The sequence below is a fragment of the Amphibalanus amphitrite genome, unplaced genomic scaffold (genome assembly GCF_019059575.1).
Source record: "Amphibalanus amphitrite isolate SeventyFive unplaced genomic scaffold, NRLGWU_Aamphi_draft 001275F_arrow, whole genome shotgun sequence".
NCBI classification, from domain to species: Eukaryota; Metazoa; Arthropoda; class Thecostraca; order Balanomorpha; family Balanidae; genus Amphibalanus; species Amphibalanus amphitrite.
The window spans coordinates 167,022-186,535 of NW_024882768.1; the positions used below are offsets into that span (position 1 = coordinate 167,022).

The 19,514-nt window shown below is 47.9% G+C and overlaps 1 protein-coding gene across 1 annotated transcript; it reads left to right on the plus strand.

Moving 5' to 3' along the window:
* Positions 1 to 10,245: 10,245 nt before the first annotated feature.
* LOC122371750 (glutamine synthetase-like) lies at positions 10,246 to 19,514 on the plus strand. The gene is made up of 4 exons (XM_043348403.1): positions 10,246 to 10,399; positions 11,961 to 12,009; positions 12,253 to 12,374; positions 17,881 to 19,514. Exons 2-4 carry the CDS (start codon positions 11,981 to 11,983, stop codon positions 18,804 to 18,806), a joined length of 1,077 nt encoding a protein of 358 aa, XP_043204338.1. The 5' UTR covers positions 10,246 to 10,399; positions 11,961 to 11,980; the 3' UTR covers positions 18,807 to 19,514.

The window sequence follows — 19,514 nt, forward strand, 5'->3', positions numbered from 1 at the left end:
AGATTTCCTGTCAGTGAAGAGTTCCCGAATTAGCGACGGTTTCGAAGCGTGCGATAAAACTGTCAGGGGAAGCTACACCAAACTCTCGGATATAAGGTCACAAAAAACCTCACGAGTCACGTGGGCGAAGGGGCGTAAAAATTCAAAACTAAAACAGCTCCAGGAGGCACGACATGGGCTCTCTCTTTCACCCTCTCTCCTCCCTCTCTCTCTCTCTCTCTCTCTCTCTCTCTCTCTCTCTCTCTCTTTCTAGTTTCTATCCCTCCCTCACGCACTCTGCCAAGTGCTTGGCTTGAGTAAGCCCCTCTATCTGTGCGTGCATGACTAGGGCTTTCAATGAAGTACAGCTTGTAAAATGTGCGCTCATAAACCGAGTGTTGCCAGGGGCCTCAGGCGGTGCTCTTGCAAACCCTGTACCGCTACGTGGCCGGTGCCTATCCTCATTCCTCGGCGTTCATTTGCATGGCAGGAGCTGCAGCACAGTGCCAGGTCCGGGGTCCTACTCATGGGTCCCACTCCCATCTATCCGTCTGCAGCCACACTGACGTCACCGACAAAGGCAGAGGGCAGGATGAAAATTAATCAGGAGTTTCACGTTCACGCGGAATGACCGTGACTGGAAACCTCCGCGGGCCTGAATGCCTACTTCGGCGCTGGACAAAATGTATGCCTGCATGGAACATTTGGGCACATGCGATGAAATGGCTAACCGTACTATGTACTGAGTACTGATATTCATTTTACAGAGCACCAATAGAAAAAAAATGCAATGCCTAGAAATGTTTCACCGTTTCGCATATTCATAACGCGAGAAACAAAGAATGCAGCTTATCACTAGAGATACATAATACTGGTTTGATGTTAAATCGCTCGTACAAGGCAAGACGATTGTCGTCATTATATCTTGATCAGTATATATCAAACTTGAATACCTTGTGAGAAGTGACGAACGTAAGTTTTATCACCCATACATCATAGATAATCATGCAGAATCATGCATATATAATCAATAGATACTCATAGATACAATCATGTTATCTATGCCTACATATCATTTCACACACTATGTCAATTGCCGACCTTATCACAAATGACGATTGACGATTATCCTGACAGCAGCATGGGAAGCTCACCTTTATCTTGCGAACACCTTATCTTGTTACTTTTATTGTGAGGCGGACATGACTAGTGCTAAGAAGCAAGCGTGATGCGCTGAAACGCTCTTTTATCTCGTTGTTTGTCCATACGGTTTTGTGATTACCTACTCGCACATAAGTTTTGATCAAATCCGGTATGGTGCCGCATGGAGCGGGTTGAAGGTGCAAAGGAAGTTGTGCATGAAAAGAACAAAGCTCTGTTGATGAGTCTTATGTATGTAAGTCCTTATTGTCGAGATATGGGCGACAAAAATCAATGGGCCGTTATCAAGCTTCGGTTGGAACGCCTGACACACAAGTTTGATCATATCCCATGAGCCCCAGCATGAGCCCACAAAATCCATGCGTGATGCCGAAAAGTCAGTGATCAGTCCATAGGATCAGTCCATCTGACATCCTTGGTTCGCGTGACGCACAATCTCAAACAACCACAAATATAGGAGGAAAGACGTCAAGCAGCTCGGACCCAAGGTCGCGCCTTTAGCGAGCGCCCGGCGCGGCGGAGCGGCTGAGGCGTGGTGTGCCCAGCCCCCAGCCGCGGGCATATCGTGGAGTCCGGCCAGTCACGTGAATTACGTAACATGTGGGTACTGAGCACGTGATGAACGACTGGTTCGGCGTGGGCCACAGCTGGACACCAGCAGGAGCCAGGACTGAGGGCAGTTGTGGGACGTGACCTCAGACATGTCTGGTTTGTGACACGCTCATGGTGAATGATTAACCAAAAGCTGCCGTTGATGTCATGGCTTTTCCTATATTCAGTTGGAGACAAATTATATCGGGCAGCAGCATGCTTTAGGGAACTAACAGTTTTATGCATGAAATTAACGGTCGTCAAGTTAGATGTAAGTGAATCCTAATCTATAATCTAAGATTCGGAATCAGGTGAGCCCCTACGATTGGGACCAAACTTGGTCAGTGGATAGTACGTAACGTCCTGATTACGATGCACCCAAAATCTAAGCTCGGCCCGCCATATTTACGAAGTTACGGATGTTTGAATTTCAAGGTCGTTCGGGAGAGCCCCTGCGATTCCCGTCAAAATTTGTGTACGGACACTCTAGATGCTCCTAATTACGAATATCACAAAATTTAAGCTCGGCCCGCCATATTTACGAAGTTACGGAGGTTTGAATTTCAAGGTCATTTGGGTGAGCCCCTGCGATTTCCGTCAAAATTTGTATACGGACATATTACATCCTCCTCATTACAAATATCATAAAAGTTAAGCTCGGCCCGCCATATTTTTCAAGTTACGGAGTCACAAAGTTACGGAATTTCAAGGTCATTCGGAGAGCCCCTCCGATTTTCGTCAAAATTTGTATGCGGACACATTACATGCCCCTCATTACGAATATCGTAAAAGCTAAGCTCGGCCCGCGCTATTTCAAAAGTTAGAGATGTTTGAATTTCAGTGAGTTTCAAACGTCAGTAACTTTTGAAATAGTGCGGGCCGAGCTTAGCTTTTACGATATTCGTAATAAGGAGCATGTAATGTGTCCGCATACAAATTTTGACGAAAATCGGAGGGGCTCTCCGAATGACCTTGAAATTCCGTAACTTTGTGACTCCATAACTTGAAAAATATGGCGGGCCGAGCTTAACTTTTATGCTATTTGTAATGAGGAGGATGTAATATGTCCGTATACCAATTTTGACGGAAATCGCAGGGGCTCACCCAAATGACCTTGAAATTCAAACCTCCGTAACTTCGTAAATATGGCGGGCCGAGCTTAAATTTTGTGATATTCGTAATGAGGAGCATCTAGAGTGTCCGTACACAAATTTTGACGGAAATCGCAGGGGCTCTCCCGAATGACCTTGAAATTCAAACATCCGTAACTTCGTAAATATGGCGGGCCGAGCTTAGATTTTGGGTGCATCGTAATCAGGACGTTACGTACTATCCACTGACCAAGTTTGGTCCAAATCGTAGGGGCTCACCTGATTCCGAATCTTAGATTATAGATTAGGATTCACTTACATCTAACTTGACGACCGTATGAAATTATCTATTCACGCATATACGTATTCACATTCATTATCCTTATTACCAGTAAAACGCCTTTTGGGCGAAGAACGAGCGAGCGAGATAGTGAGCCCTGCACGTGCAGAAGGGCGAGAGGGTACTTCCAACGGGCTTGTGCAAAGCACCCTTCTAACCGGTCGCTAGCGGTGTACCAAATTTGAGCGCAATCGGCCCAGCCGTTCCTGAGATCTGGAAGCGGCATGCTGCACGTGCGCACGTGCAAACGGGGTCCAAAATGACTTTTGCACGGCACCCTACTAGCCGGTCCCCAACCGTGTACCAAATTTGAGCGCAATCGGCCCAGCCGTTCTCGAGATCTGGAAACGCCCCCTGCACGTGCGCACGTGCAGTAGCACCCTAACCGCAACACATGGGAATGCATTGCCTGGTGGGTGCCTACCTGTATGCCAACTTTCAGCGAAATCGCCCCAGTAATTACCGAGTTACTGAAATGGGAACAAATTTGGCACCTCTTATTGTTGTATTTTGCACGTGCACTGGGGGTGACCCACATATATCGAGAGTATCCTATTTTGGGTAGAAGGGATACTGCTACCCTACAAAAATTACCGCAAGTCAATCGCCCAAGCGGCTGCTGAGATATGAGCCTCTCAAAATCACTACTTTTGCAAAACAGCTTGAACACCCTTAACTTTTCACGTGGCACGTGCCACGACGGTCACTGAGATATATCAAAAGTAGTCAATTACGGGGTAGAAGGGATGGGGCTACCCAACTAAAAAGACCGCAGGCCAATCGGTCCAGCGGTTGCTGAGATATAAGCCTCTCAAAAGCGTTACAGGCCGGGCCGGGCCGGGCCGGGCCGCTCATACTGATATTTTTCCGTTATATTGACCAGTATAACGCCTTTTGGGGCGACTAACGGAGCGAGCGAGAGGGTGAGCCTTGTACGTGCGAACTTTCGAGGGGGTACCTCCAGCTGACTTGTGCACGGCACCCTACTAACCGGTCTCTAGCGATGTGCCAAATTTGAGCACAATCGGCCCAGCCGTTCTCGAGATCTGGAAGCGGCACCCTGCACGTGCGCACGTGCAAAATGGGTCCCAACTGACTTTTGCACGGCACCCTACTAACCGGTCCCTAGCCATGTACCAAATTCGAGCGCCATCGGTCTAGCCGTTCTCGAGATCTGAAATCGACCCCTGCACGTGCGCACGTGCAGCAGTACCCCAACTCCGGCACATGGATATGCATTGCCTAGTGGGTGCCTACCTGCATGCCAACTTTCAGCGCAATCGGCCAAGTAGTTACCGAGATATTGCAACAATTACAAAAGTGACACCTCTTCGTTTTGCACGTGGCACGTGCATAAGGGGTCACCCACATGCATCGGGAATAGTCCAATACTTGGTAGAAGGAATGAAGCTACCCTACAAAAATTACCGCATGTAAATCGGTCAAGTGGTTGCTGAGATATAAGCGTCGCAGAATCGTGACCACGGCCGGCCGGCCGGCCGGCCGGCCGCTCATACTCAGAAATTTCCGTTATTCTACGTAAGACTCCGCTCGCTTCGCTCGCTCCGTAAAAAGACTCACTTCGCTCGCTGCGCTCGCTCACTCGTAATAATAGTTGAAGGATAGGAATACCAACGCTGGTTGCTGAAAAGATAATAGCCGTTTTCACGACGGGCTATCCGGCGAGTGCACCTGATTTGACCAAATCTGCACCTAATTTCTTTTACAGCAACTATCTTTATTTTATGAATTTATTTCAGTGTTTTAATCGATGATACTCTTTGATAATATGACAAAGCAGGCATATAAGCAAATAGTGCAACCCTGGCTGATAGCTACTAAGAGACACACTGAAACTGATTTGACCAAGTCACCAAATCTATGTCTGCACCAGTTGTGGACCAAATGTTTACTGTATGCCTGGCCTATTCAAATACATTAGCCAGAGGGGTGTGGTAATAACTGGTGTAAGCAAATTGACCACGGTCAAAAATGCATTACCAGAATGCACTAAAGCCAACATTTTGGGATGGTCTCGTTCCTAAGTCGGCTAAGAGCTTCGGTCCAGAAAATAAATTTATCGTTGGCATACAGTAAAATACATAGGTACCAAACTCGGCCGGTGATAAATTTTCAAGACCTCAGTCCTTACTGATTTTTGAACTCGGCCTTCGGCCTCGTTCAAAAATCCAGTAAGGACCTCGGTCTTGAAAATTTATTTACACCGGCCTCGTTCAGTATTATATAGTACCAGATCGCCGTCGTGAAAACGGCTATTATAATCAAATGACACGCCGTTATAAAGTCACGGACGAAAGTTTTTAATCCTCAATAGTCAATATGCATAAATAGGTAATCCCGGTTTATGTTCAACCATTAGCTTATCTCTGTTTCAGTAAAGGCATGCACTGAAAACAGTTTAACCCGCGCCCCGTTGGGCTCTGCCGAGCAACGCGCCCCGTTGGGGGGGGGGGGGCATTTTGGCCCCCCCCCCCCTAAGATCTCGAGAACCACGCAACCTAGCGACAAGCGGCAAACGGTGTTGGATAGCCCTATCAGGGAACTACCTTGCGACCCAATTTTATTGACCTAGGTCAAACCGATGACGTCACAGGTCAGGTCAAAGGTCCAATTTTCACAGTTTACAGGCATTTCAAGAAATGCGTTGTAAAATCGAGCTAAATGCATTTCATTGAAAATCATCGATGGGGAAATGTTCTTCAAATACATATTTTGCTAGTTGAGGTCACTGATACCAGGTCAGGTCACAGAGGTCAGGTCAATGGGGGGTCACAATATGAAAGTGTCGTGTGATACATGTTTTATGGTCCATTTTACATGACAAATGCGATTATGTGGGTCAGGCAGCCCTTGGGGCCAGCTTAGGTCACGTTTTGGTCAAGGTCAGGTCAAGGTCAGGTCAAGGTCAGGTCAAATTAGGTCAAATTTCAAAGTTGATATTTTTGCATAAAATGGGTATTGAATCGATGCAGCTCGTCACGGGGAGTTCGATGGTGGTCTTTGTTTTGCCGTGCGAGGTCTAGAATCGCCAAAAATTGAGTTCAAAAATTTGACGTCATCATTTTTGAAGTTTTTCGCTATAACTTGGCCAAAAAACGAGCTATCTATCTGAAATTTGGTATGTATATAGAAGAGCGCAGGGACTATGACATATATTCCGGTCTTTCGAAATTCGGAAAGTTTTGGATTTTTTTAGTTTTTTTTCTAAAAAAATCTATTTTTTGATTTTTTTTGGGGCCAAAAACCCAAAATTTTGAAAATCCGAGATAGCAGTTTTGTAGCGCCGCTTTTTGTCTACTAGACCATATAAAGAACTTTGAAATTGCTTGATAACTGTAGATTTGGTGAGCGTTTCAAGATTGCATGTTTTTTGCTCATTTTTGCTCGAACATGACCTCAGTTTGACCTCAATAACTCCTGACCTAAGGTGGCCTAAGACTTGAAATTTGGTGTAAAGGTGTCAAATTGATGCCCAGGAAGGTACTGAAAATTTGGCGGCGCTGCGCGCCGCCGTTTTCTTACTATTAACCTTCCAGGCAGTGGGGGGGGGGGGGCATTTCCCCCCCTTCAGTTTTTTCAATATATCTCGAGAACCGCTGCGCCGATCGTCACCAAACTTTCAGTACCCTCCCGGGAGCAGCTAGCACACATGGTGACCAATGTTTTTTCCAAAGGCTCTGATAGGTTGGCCGCTAATGACGTCAGAGTGACGTCATTTTTGCCATTTTCGACCCAAAAAAAGGCTTCGCGGGAAGAGCTGTCAGGCCTACAGCTTTAGAGATACAGAAAAATGTTTAAAACATGAAAGGTGTGGAATCAAATGGGCTACAAAACTGCTATTTCGGTTTTTCGATTTTTTTTTTGGATTTTGACCCCCAAAAATCAAAAAATAGATTTTTTGAATATAACAGCCAAAAAATCAAAAAAGTTTTTTGAATTTCGAAAAAAACGAAACATATGTGATAATCCCTACCACCTTCTATCTACATACCAAATTTGAGATCGATACTTCTTTTTTTTGGCCAAGTTATAGCGAAAAAACTGTTCAAAATTGATGACGTCAAATTTTCAAACTCAATTTTTAGCAATTCTAGACCTCGTAGCGCAAAACAAAGACCACCATTAGACTCCCCGTGACGAGCTGCATCGAATCGATACCAATTTTATGCAAAAATATTAACTTTGAAATTTGACCTTTTTTTACCTGACCTTGACCTGACCTCCACCAGAAAGTGACATAAACCGTACCTGATGGTCTTATAACCAACACCATTGAGTTGGAAATGAAAAACTGGCCATAAAACATGCATCACATAACCTTAGTAAAGTTGGGCTTATGTGGTGACCCTTGGTGACCTTTGGTGACCTGACCTGTGACCTGACCTGGTATGACCAGTGACCTCTAATAGCAACATATGTACTAGACAACTGACGCCTTATCGCTGATTTTCGGCAAAATGCGTTTTACTCCGTGTTATAGCGCTTTCCCTAGAAAGAAGCCCCGTGAACGGTGAAACATTTTATCTTTGACCTGACCTGTGACGTCATCGGTGACCCCGAGGTCAATGAAATTTGGTTTCCTTCAACAAATTTGACAGGGCTATCGAACGCCGTTTGAATTTTCTGGATGCGTCCAGTAGTTTCGGAGATACGGGGGGGGGGGCAAAAAAATGCCCCCCCCACCGCGCGGAAGGTTGCTGGTAGGCCCACCGCCTGCCGGGTTAAGGAAAAACCACAGGGGGGCCAAAATGCCCTTCCCAACGGGGCGAGGGTTAACCCAGGGCCGGCGAGTAAACCGGTGTTTCGCGGGTACCCCTATCCGCAATCATTTTTAACCACCCTCCCAGGAGTACAGTAAGGTCCCATTGCAGTGTAGCCGTATCTGCCTCAGCGGTTATATCCGCTCAGAGCAGGTATGATTAAAAGGGGTTACCCTCCACGCCTACCCTTCGCCGACCAAGTCACGAGGGCCAAAAAAACTCCCACGCTTGACCATATTTGAGGGAAATTATCTATATTATGACAATCTCACACCCAGAAAACATCGGTGAGAAAGTTTTACGTCGGTGGGAACGGTCAAATCGAATTCCCATAGAAAATTCGACATGACCCAATCACCGGTAGTCGTACAGACGGCGCCCAAGATCAAGAAGATGTCTCGCGACTGCTTTCGTGACCTATATAAGAATCAAAATGGTTTCACTTGGTAGTTTCGGAAGAAAAGGCGTTGCCAATCGTCCCGTGATGAATATTGCAGAGGTTTTAACCCGCGCACCGACGGGGGTCTGCGCCAACTTCGTACTGACGGGGGGGGGGGGGGCGCGGATGACCGCCCCCCCCCTGAGATCTCGAGAACGAAGCAAGATAGCGACAAGCGGTAAACGGCAAGGGATACGCACGGACAAGGTCTATAATTTTTACAAAGGTCATTTTCAGGTCAGGTCAAAGATGACGTCACAGGGGTCAAAAAAGTCAAAATGGCGGCGCTAGGTATGGAGAGAGTTTTTCTCGAATAACTTTCGAACTAGTCAATATAGGAACAAACTAAGGGCAGCATCGTGATCCTCTCGTCAATCCGCATCGAATGATGTATATGTTGACCTCGAAAGGTCAAGGTCAAAGGTTGACCTCAGGTCACGTGACCTTGAGGTCATCATGCATATCATTCGATGCGCCTTGACGGGCTGAACACAATGAGACCATCCACGCGGCTGTATCTTGTTCCTGTACGGAGGTATTGTCAAAAAACCGCTGGTGACCTTTGATGACGTCACGTGACCTCACAGCTGCCCAACAGCAAAACAGACCTCAAGGTAGTGAAGGTTGATCGTATATGAGGTCATGTATGGTTTATGGGGCCATTCCGACCCGTTTTAGTGGTAAAAACAGGGAGTTGATTTTTCCCCCATTGACTTATAATGGGGAGGTCGCGAAATTGACCTGACCTTAGGTCACCGATATCAAAATTCCGAGATATACAAATTGTAGCTACTAATGACCTTATAACATCCTGTGACTTTCAAAGGCCTCCGACATCTACTGTAGCTCTGGCACGGTGACAAAGTTGCAAAAAAGTGACTTGAGGTTGGGTCATTCAAAGTGACCTGGTGACCTGACCTTTAAAGATAGGAGGTTCAAACTTGCACACCATGTGTAAAATTGATGAGAGAATAGTCGTACAAAATTTCGCGGCGCTACGCGCCGCGGTTTTCCCGCTATTCGCGAAAAACCTCAGGGGGGGCGGGGCCGCCCCCCGTCGGTGCGCGGGTTAAAGACGCACCCTAACAATTGTACTTTCGCCCCCACTTGAAACCGCCAAACAATGTGCCAATATATCATTGGTGCAAAAAAAGTTGAAAAATTGCTGTAATTCAAAACTTTATGAGACAATGCCATCTTTAGTTGTGCCAGTAGATCAAACTCCTTCAGGGCAGGCTATGTAAAGGTTCGCCATCCACGGATACGCGTTTACGATATCTCGAGTAGTTCCAATTCTTTCAGTGAGGGCTATGCCAATGACTCGACACCCGCGGGGACAATATCCGGTGCTGAGTAGCTACCTTACTGCAGACTGTGTTACGAGTAATAAGGCAGGCAAGTCTGCTTACCCTCTAGCTAGAATCTGGACATGGCGAGTTAATACACATATACCACCCGCAGAGCAACGCTTAATTCGCCAGCTTCGGGTAAAATTGTTTTCAGTGTGGATGATCTGGTCACAAAACAAACACACTTTGGTGTACATATTATGCCTGTAACCAACTTTCCTAATTAAAGACGAGCTGTGTGTAAACATGGACAGAAACAATGAAATAAAACATCTAAAATGAACTAAAAGATCTTCCCTGGCGGACGTCAAACAGCTTGGAGCAGCCATTCATACCTGGGCTGAAGCACCTTCACAGCAACCCCACCAGGAGTTAGGGTGGCGCCTACCACAATGTGCACTTTGCGCGCGGATTTGGGTATACGCTGGTGAAGGCCCGTAGCGTAGGAAAGCTCCGGCCGCGCAGAAGCACGGGCCTATCCACGAGGTCAGCGCGTGCTGTATGACGTCACAGGCGGCGGGGGGCGGGGCAGGGCGCCGCGGGCCCTGCTCCGACGGACTGCCTATATAGCAGACCGGCCGCGGGGCCACGAGAATATTGTCGGTTGGAGTCTGGTAGAGATCACGTGCAACTGCTCTGAAGAATTGTGAGTCTACACTTCGGTTTAGGTGAGTTTTTGCTTTCAGTCTACTTTGGAATGTTTATGTTGACATGTGTTTGGCTGCGACCTTGGGGTCTTTTTGTTTTGTTTTGGTGGCTGACCAGGCAAAGGGTTGGGAGCGTTGACGTCTATTTGATTTGCGACGGTTAGCTTTAGGTTGTTTAATTAAATCGATCCTACTTAGTTTGTTTTTGCCTTGTTGATTCAGCTGGTCGGACTAATTTTATGCATCCTTCACAGGAAATGCTTATTCAAGGGAACCGAGCCCGTTTACCCACCATTCTGTTCCGTGTTTCATAAGACGAATCATAATTTGTTCGTATCGTTTATATTACACACTTTTATTGTTATGCTCGCATTACTTATTTGTCACTGGAATGTAAAAAGTGTGATCTCGATGGAACTTGTATGCAACGTCTTGTTTCCTAAGTGCGAGTACGTCGTCGCATGTGAATCTACGTACTTGATGTTTATGAGACGGGCTAAAAATGATTTTTATAGTTTCAATTAAATCAAATCCTTTTGTTAAATTATTCGAAGAAGTCAAAAGTTAAGTTATGGTCATTTTACTGAAACTTACAGTGTGATAGAAACTTAATATCTACATAAAGGACACCTTGGTGGGTACATTTGTTTTTTGTCTTATGATCCTGATAAATTCAGTGCATTGCATTGCTAGTTCACTGATCTTTCTGGCCAGCCTGTACAAAGAAATTTCGTCGGGCTCCCCCACCCTCCCCTCCCTTCCGCTCTCACCCCGTGAACAAAGGCTTGCCCCGCGAGACGCCGACCGTGGTGGGAGAGAGGGGAAGAGGGAGGGAGGGAGGAGGCGGAACTTTCCAGCCCAGCCGCTGTTCACGTGACCATCATGAGCAGTACGCGTGCTCGCGAGATCGCATCGATCGGCGCGGCGGGCCGCTCCCTCCCTCCCTCTCCCAGCGCGGCGCCTGAGGTCAGCCCGCCCGACAACAGAAGGACCGCCCCGCCCCGCCCCGCCCCGCGCCGACCGGCCGGCCGGCCGCCAGCTGGCTCCGGGCGACAGGTGGCTGTTCACGAGGTGACCGCGTGCCCAGGCGCCGGCCGTAGTACGCACCCCTCTCCCTCCCTCGTCCCTCCCTCCTCCGCGGCCGGGGGAAAGTCAGGTGACCCAGCTGCTCGGAGCAGCTTAGAAGAAAAAAAAGCAAAGTAGCGTGAGCTGTTACGGAAAGGAATAGTTGACACCGAAATCTAAACAGATATTTAAAAAGAATCCATTAGATAATAGAAAGCTGGTATATTTGCCCGGCTATGAATTCTAACGAATTCTAATTAGAATTCTATGAATTAGAATTCATAGAATTAGAATTCTATGAATTCTAATATAATAGGTATCCGCCAAAAATATGCTGACGTCCGACCAAGTGTGGCTATAAATAGTACACCTGGCGTTGGGAAAGTAGGGCTACACATGAGATGCTTCAGCGAAGTAGTGATTCTGACAAAAGATTCGTCTACGAAACCCGAGGGTGCATTGCATACGGCAGTTGTAAAATATGAATGTCACTAACCAGACGTTTCTGTTGTTCCAGGTCACTCAAAGTCGTTCAAGATGGCCACGAATAAAACCGTTCTGGACAGGTAAGAAATGCTTCTAATTGTACTTTATTTTTCAGCGATTCATAACTAAAATGGACAGTCTACGTCACGACAGGTCGTCACGTATACCTTTCAAGAATTATTTCAATAATGAAACTCAACATAAAAATATCCGGTAGCTTTGCTTTTGCACCGTTTGACATTACTCTGTGCTCAGTGCTCAGTGCTCATCAGCCGCTGCCGCCAATGCCCCTCCCAGTCTAACAGTTGATTTGTCTGCGACAGGTATCTGAATCTGCCAGTGCCTGACAACACCACTCAGTGCATGTATATCTGGATCGACGGCAGCGGAGAAAATGTGCGCGCCAAGACCAAGACGGTCAATTTCAACCCCAAGTCGCCCAGCGGTAAGTTTCTACCACTCATGTTGTGAAAATATTAATTCAACCCCTGCTATTTTGCCTCTACCGTATTAGCCGTTATTGTAACACTTATCTTTAATTGCGGATCCGTAAGCTGTGCGTTGTCGGTTGTACAACAGAATGTCAATGAGCGCATGTACGAGTATGTTGGACCTCCATAACATCCCAGTCAAAAGCTGGCTATTCGAACCAACAAACTCATATTATACCACTAGTGAGACCCGTGTTTCGCAACTATCTGCGGTCATAAACCTGGCCAAGTCTGCGGCGGTCCCTGTTGCCTCATCGGCCGTATGACGTCAATCGATCCATTCCGCACGGCGCCTCTGGTTGGCGAAGCGTCGCAGGCCGACGGTGGCGCTCGCTAACCTTGGTAGGGGTCAGACCGGGAACACGCGCCCGGGCCGTGGGCCGTCCGCACCTGTTTGTGCGCATCACCTTCCAGCGCCCCAGACGTGTGCGCAGGTTTGCAGTGCCATAAACATGTCAAAGTTGAACTTCCCGACGCTCTGAGCGAGACTTCTGCGTTGTGCATCGGTGGACCAAGTCGTAGAAATCATTCTCGCCTGCCCAATTGATATTGGCGTAGTGTGAAGCAATGCGAAGGCTTGGCATCGATCCAGAGACACGGCTGCTCAAAGGAGGTCATGTGGCGCAGAATAAGGCGGACCGAGAGTTCATACGGGGCGTTCTGAATTCAGAGCCAGCGTAAACTGTTCCAGTGCTTACCTTGTCTTTCTCTTGACGTGCCAAGGTCAAAGCACCCCGGTATTTGGGTCAGTGGGCTATATTCCGCGGTTTCACTGTCACGGCGTACCAACTTCGTCTTGGTCGTAACGTAACTGAGCTTAGGTATACTCGTAGAAGTCTCGAAATAGAAACCAAGTAGGCCGCACTACTGCTCAGCCAGGAATATTCTACATTCTCACCACGAAGTGAGACGTAAGGTTTCCAAACGACTCCATACTTGTACTATTGGTCTCAAGATAAGGGTCCAGGCGACCTGTAGGTTTGATGCGGTGAATACCCCCACCTTCGCCACACTCGCTCGGTGCTACGGAGCTCCGATCTCGCGACCGGTCACCTGTACTTGTAGACTGTGCCGCATGACATAGCAGTTGAGCGGGCCAGCGGAGCTTAGGCGGAAACTAGCGCCGCGTTTGACAGAGAAGGGCGCTTACCATTCCGGCGGGAGAGCCGCTCGCCATTTTAACTCCATGTAGCGTCTCGCTGACAATGAAAGACGCTACAGGACGACACTACATGGGTCGGCAAAAGTTATGTCCACTACCCATGACAACACTTTCCGGTTCCTAATCGTGTCTACACCTGAGGGATGACGATTCAGGCTGCACTCCTGCATTGCACGGTCCTTGGCGGCAGAACATGAGGTGACGAACGGACCTCGGGTCACGGATCACCGAGCTACGGCCATTTTCACAGAGATTGTCCACCTGAAAGGCTGCGTCGCTACATGAAGGTCTGACATTTCTATCAAGGGAGCTGAACCAGACAGTCGGCATGTTCCAGGCCGAAATGATACAGCGTGTCATTGCTGATTGGTTGGGACATCTGTCCGGTTGTTTTTGTTTGCAAGTCTTAATTTTATAGACGAACTATCTGCACAGCCCGGTGTTGGTGGGATAAGCATACGGCTGCTGGCAGTGTCGCTGATCGTTCCAGTTTGCAGAGTGGGCCTACCATTTCAAACGTTACAGAAGTCGCATTGAAAAAGGCGGCCGGGAAGAGGGGCCAATAGTTCGCGACAAAATTGGCCAAACGGCTCGCGCTGAAGCGCTATCACATCTCCAAACAGGACCGTGAGACGCTATTGGAAGAGCTCTCCGAGGCTCATTACCTACCTTTGGCCCAATGCTAGGCCAACGCATGGTCAATGACATGTTGACATGCATTTTCAATCAGGACGGCGCGCCAGCTCATCGCTCTGCCAAGGCCTAGCGGTGGTGCGAATTGAACGTGCCAGACTTCTGAAGGAAAGACATGCTAGCCGGCTGCCATCCAGACCTCATCCTGATCGACGAACTTCGGGCTATCGTCCAGCAGGACCTGGACAAACAGAAGCCGGCTGCTAGCCTCGGCGCCTTGTCGTTACAGCTCAAACGGGCAGGAAAAAAATCCAGCCGTATTTACTGCACAACCTAGTTACCAACATGCAAATTTGCGTTCGTAATGTAAATCCCTGTTCGTGGGGAATAAACTGAACGCAAAAGAATCGCTGTCCCCTATGTAGCAACTTAGAGAGAATATTTTTTTTTAGAGGATAAAACTTATGCCGGACCATATAGCTCACGTATCATTCATTGCAGTTTCAACTTAGGCTGCAATACGTGGCAATTTGTTTAAGACGTAGCAATTATAATGTTGTCATGATCGGCATACCGCCGCCAACGTCGCTGTTTATATCATTATCTTAACGGTGGCATATTTCAACCTTCATAACTAGTAATTTCCTACTGTTTCGTATAATCTCATTTATTGCGCTGAACAACTGTTGAACAGTTCATTTCAATAACTGCATTGTTAAACCTTCGGTAGGGTTAACCATTAAACAATATGTTAATCTCGCCCCGTTCGTTATGTGTTCGCTTTATGCTTCTATCGAACGTGATATCATTCCAAGAAAGCACTAATAGTGTAGAGTGTAGAAGCCATTCCCACTGATGGGACTCGAAACGATGCAGCTAGGTAATGCATAAGACTGATTGGCGAATTTCAGCTTATAGACAAGGCAAGGAAACGTTCTCAAAAATCAAATCCACACTGAACAAACATATTTCAAGAGTGCACGTGTCTCGTTGTCGTTGTATCCGTTATTCCTCGTCGGACCTATCGACTTCCTGAATACCGAGAGGGGTCTAGAGTGTGTGTGTGTGTGGGGGGGGGGGGGGGGTGCTGGACCCTCGACGCCGTTTCGCCCATAATTAAGCTAAAAGCCTTGCAAACAAAAACAACACCCAGCGATTCACAATCATGTTAAAAGTGTCAGATGAACATGTGACCTCTGAGGTCAGGTCACGTGCACTAGTGCAGGGTGTTCATTAGTGAATGACATAAAGTAAGCCGCCGCTGGAGCCCCAAATGATCGCCGGCTATCGTGCAGACGAACCTTCGACGACTCACGGCAGCGTTCAGTTCATCAAGGGTCTTGGACTCTTGAGTTCGCTCCGCAACTTGAGTTGCTTGAGGTTAAACGGTGAGGTCCAAGCACGAAAAATCCAGACTGCAGAGTGACCAGGGGTGCTGGATCTTGTTCAGTTGCTCGAAAGTGAAGAGAGTCTAGCAATTCTTCAGTAATCTGTCCAGTATTCACGTTCGCAATGGATAGAAACCTGGGAAGGCATTTTTTTAAATATATGGACTAGTGCTGTCAATTACAGAAAGTCGTGATACCGATACCAAACCAAATACCAACAGGAACCGTGGGAAAATACCGAAACCGAACCGACTTGGGAATATCAGGGAAATGCCAACTTTTTACCAAAGTCACAGTCTCTTTTACATTAGCGAGGATTCACAACACCAACAAAATACCAAATGTTTTAGCCTCGAAACGCCAAATACCAAGTTGGTATCGGTTTGGTATCGGTATGCCAAAAAGTTGGTATTCGATTGACATCTCGTCATCATCATACGCAGACGGCACCACACAGGCCAGGTGCCGTCTGCGTGGCGCCGGGCGACCATCAGGAGTAAACTTCGATTGTGAATATGACCACAAAAATAACCCGTTACCCGTTACTCCTACCCTACCCTTAACCCGTGATTGTGAATACGGCCACTGAAGACATCCAAGGCCAGTGTCACAACTGATTTCTGTTTGTGCGATGTAAAATGTTTAAGATTTATCATTCCAACGGTGAGCTGTTTATGCAATACATCGTCTTACGCCTCTGGCGGGGGCTCACTTTATGTCATCTTTTATTGATCACCCTGTAATTTAGAGGATAGCGCGTGGATGTTTAAATGCGTTTATCCCGCACCATAGACAGTGTTTACAATTGCTTCACGTGCAAAGAGAGAAAACTATCAGATATTGTGTAACTTTGTGTATATTGTGTAATATTGTGTATTGGTTTGTAAAACGTCTAGGCGATTAATAAACTGTTAAACGTCTAGTAGACATTTCGTCTAGTACGAAATCTGTTGTATTTTTATATAAAATGTATTCCTTATCATTTAGCGCTCGAAAGATATCGGCGGTAGGGAATAAAATTATTAAACCGCTCGTAGGTAGAAAAATCATTTAAACGTCTCGCCTAACGGCTCGACGTTTAAAAGATTTGTTCTGCCTACTCGCGGTTTAATATATAACCACCCTGTATTTCAGTTGGAACGGTAGTTAATGACAAAAAACACCGATATCTATGTAACGTCATTTATGACGTTGCACATGGTTCAAAACGCAAAAGTTGAGCATCGATCTTGCAAGGAGTGAAGCGATACGAGCACGACTCCATGTTCAAAGATAGTCTTAAATCATTTTTTCAGCAAAATAAATTTTAATATTTCCCTTGTTGAATTACGATGGTGAGGTCACGTCATTGACCTAGCTTTACCTGACTGCTTTATAGAAAATTACGAGACATAAAAGTTGCAAGGTCTCGGAAGAATATGAAGTCTTGTGAATTTTATTCGCCTGCAGAAGTTGACCTAGCAATGACGGAGTTGCCAAGCCCTAATGTTTTAGAACCGAGTGAAGTCTTTTATGACGTAATAGGTCAGTGACTCGACAAGAATTGAAAATGTAATTGGTCGTTGGTGTCACCAGAGAATCGGCTTGAATCAAGTCAGGTGTGCTATTTTTCAGCTTAGTCTATGGTTACCTTGTTGAGAGTAATCGCAAGAAGTCTGGGGTAGGTAACACCCGTCACCCTCAACCATGGAAAGTTATGCTTTTGCGGAGTGACCTTCAAAGCTAGTGCGCCCCATGCACTGTCGTTTTTCAGCTTGCTGTCGGTTTTCCAATACATGGAAGCCAGTTACAGCCTACAGGCGTCTCTTAGTCTCTCATTGGTCAATCGCACACACCAAGTGTGGTCCATCAATGACCAATGAGAAGATGAGAAACGCCAGCAAACTGACAGCATGCCGACTTGGTGGGCAAACGGCGCCCTGACCACACCCCCTCCCATCTATCGCTGACACCCTGCTCGGTAACTCGTCTCGAGACGCGACTGAGCCAGGCCCTTCGACCGGTTACCGCCGCCGGCATAATTCCGCCTGATTCCGACTGCGCCGCTGGACACCACACTGCGGCGAACGACCCCGCTGTCAGACTCGGGCCGAATGCACCCCCTCCCCTACCCCCACTCGAGCTGTGGCGAGGGTGAGGGTATTCACCGCATCAAACCTACAGGCCGCCTGGACCCTTATCTTGAGACCAATAGTACCCGTTTACCCAAACGTATCATCCTCGCACACGCTTGGTGTAGCTGCTTTCCCTTAACAAGTGTGTCTCCTTCATTCGCAGAGCTGCCGATCTGGAACTTTGACGGCTCGTCGACCGGTCAGGCGGAGGGCAGCAACTCGGACGTCTATCTGCACCCGGTGGCGCTCTACCGGGACCCCTTCCGCCTCGGAAACCACAAGCTGGTGCTGTGTGAGACCTACAAGCACAACCACAAGCCGGCCGACACCAACCACCGTCACACCTGCAAGGAAGTGATGGACAAAGCCGCCGACCAGCACCCGTGGTTCGGTATGGAGCAGGAGTACACCCTGCTCGACTCGGACCAGCACCCGTTCGGCTGGCCCAAGAACGGCTTCCCGGGGCCGCAGGGACCCTACTACTGCGGCGTGGGCGCCTCCAAGGTGTATGGCCGTGACGTGGTGGAGAGCCACTACCGCGCCTGCCTGTACGCCGGCGTCATGATCGCCGGCACCAACGCCGAGGTCATGCCGTCCCAGTGGGAGTTCCAGGTCGGTCCGGCCGAGGGCATCCGGATGGGTGACGACCTCTGGATGGGCCGCTTCCTGCTGCACCGCGTCGCCGAGGACTTCGGCATCTCGGTCTCGCTGGACCCGAAGCCGATTCCTGGCGACTGGAACGGCGCCGGCTGCCACACTAACTTCAGCACGGTGGCGATGCGCGAGAAGGGCGGCATCACGCACATCGAGAAGGCCATCGAGCGGCTGGCGGGCAACCACCAGCACCACATCTGCATGTACGACCCGAACGGAGGGCGTGACAACGAGCGCCGCCTCACGGGTCTGCACGAGACGTCCAGTATCCACGACTTCTCTGCGGGCGTGGCGAACCGCGGCGCCAGCATCCGGATCCCGCGTCAGGTGGCCGAGGAGGGCCAGGGCTACCTGGAGGACCGGCGGCCCAGCTCCAACTGCGACCCGTACCGGGTCACAGAGGCCGTCGTGCGCACCATCTGCCTGGATGCGTGAGCGCCGGGATCACTGCTGTGATCGCTCCGTGACGGGTCGCTGGCGATCGCCGAAAAACGGGGGAGGTAAAGACCAATATCCTCGAACAATTTGTTTGTTCGTTTGATGTATTTGTGGCTGTTTTTAATGAGGCTATACTTGTAGGAAAGCACAGTCTTTGAAGGAATCTCTTGATTTACCCTTTCGATGGTGTAAGGATATTACTGGGCGGTATGACCGATGTTTGTAGATTATGTAGATAGCCGTGTATAAATGATTGAAATGTATCATGCCCGATGTGTTATGTGAGTGCTGAAAGAATCTCGTCAAGAAAGATACTTCAGTTCTTTTCCCGTATTATTGAATCCGATACATCTGTGATGTGATTAGCAGACATGTTTTGATGCTCGGGATCGTGGACTAGAATATGCTCACTGTTATCTTACTTTTTGGGGGTCAGTTGCGCCTATCTTTTTATCGGGTTTCCTATCTTCAAGCATATGTCGATCACCGTGATCCCCAATTGCCCACGATGTCATCAGTATAAACGATGCCTTAATGAACATGCTGCGTTGTATGGATGCCTGAGAGTCGGTTAGTCTGTTTTAACTAACCGCTTTAGTTGTATCTGAAATCGTGTGTACGAGAATAGTGTCATCTCATTTTGCCAGTGTCCGTATTACGTATGCAAATACATCCCTGTACATTGTATGTACAGTACAACCCGTT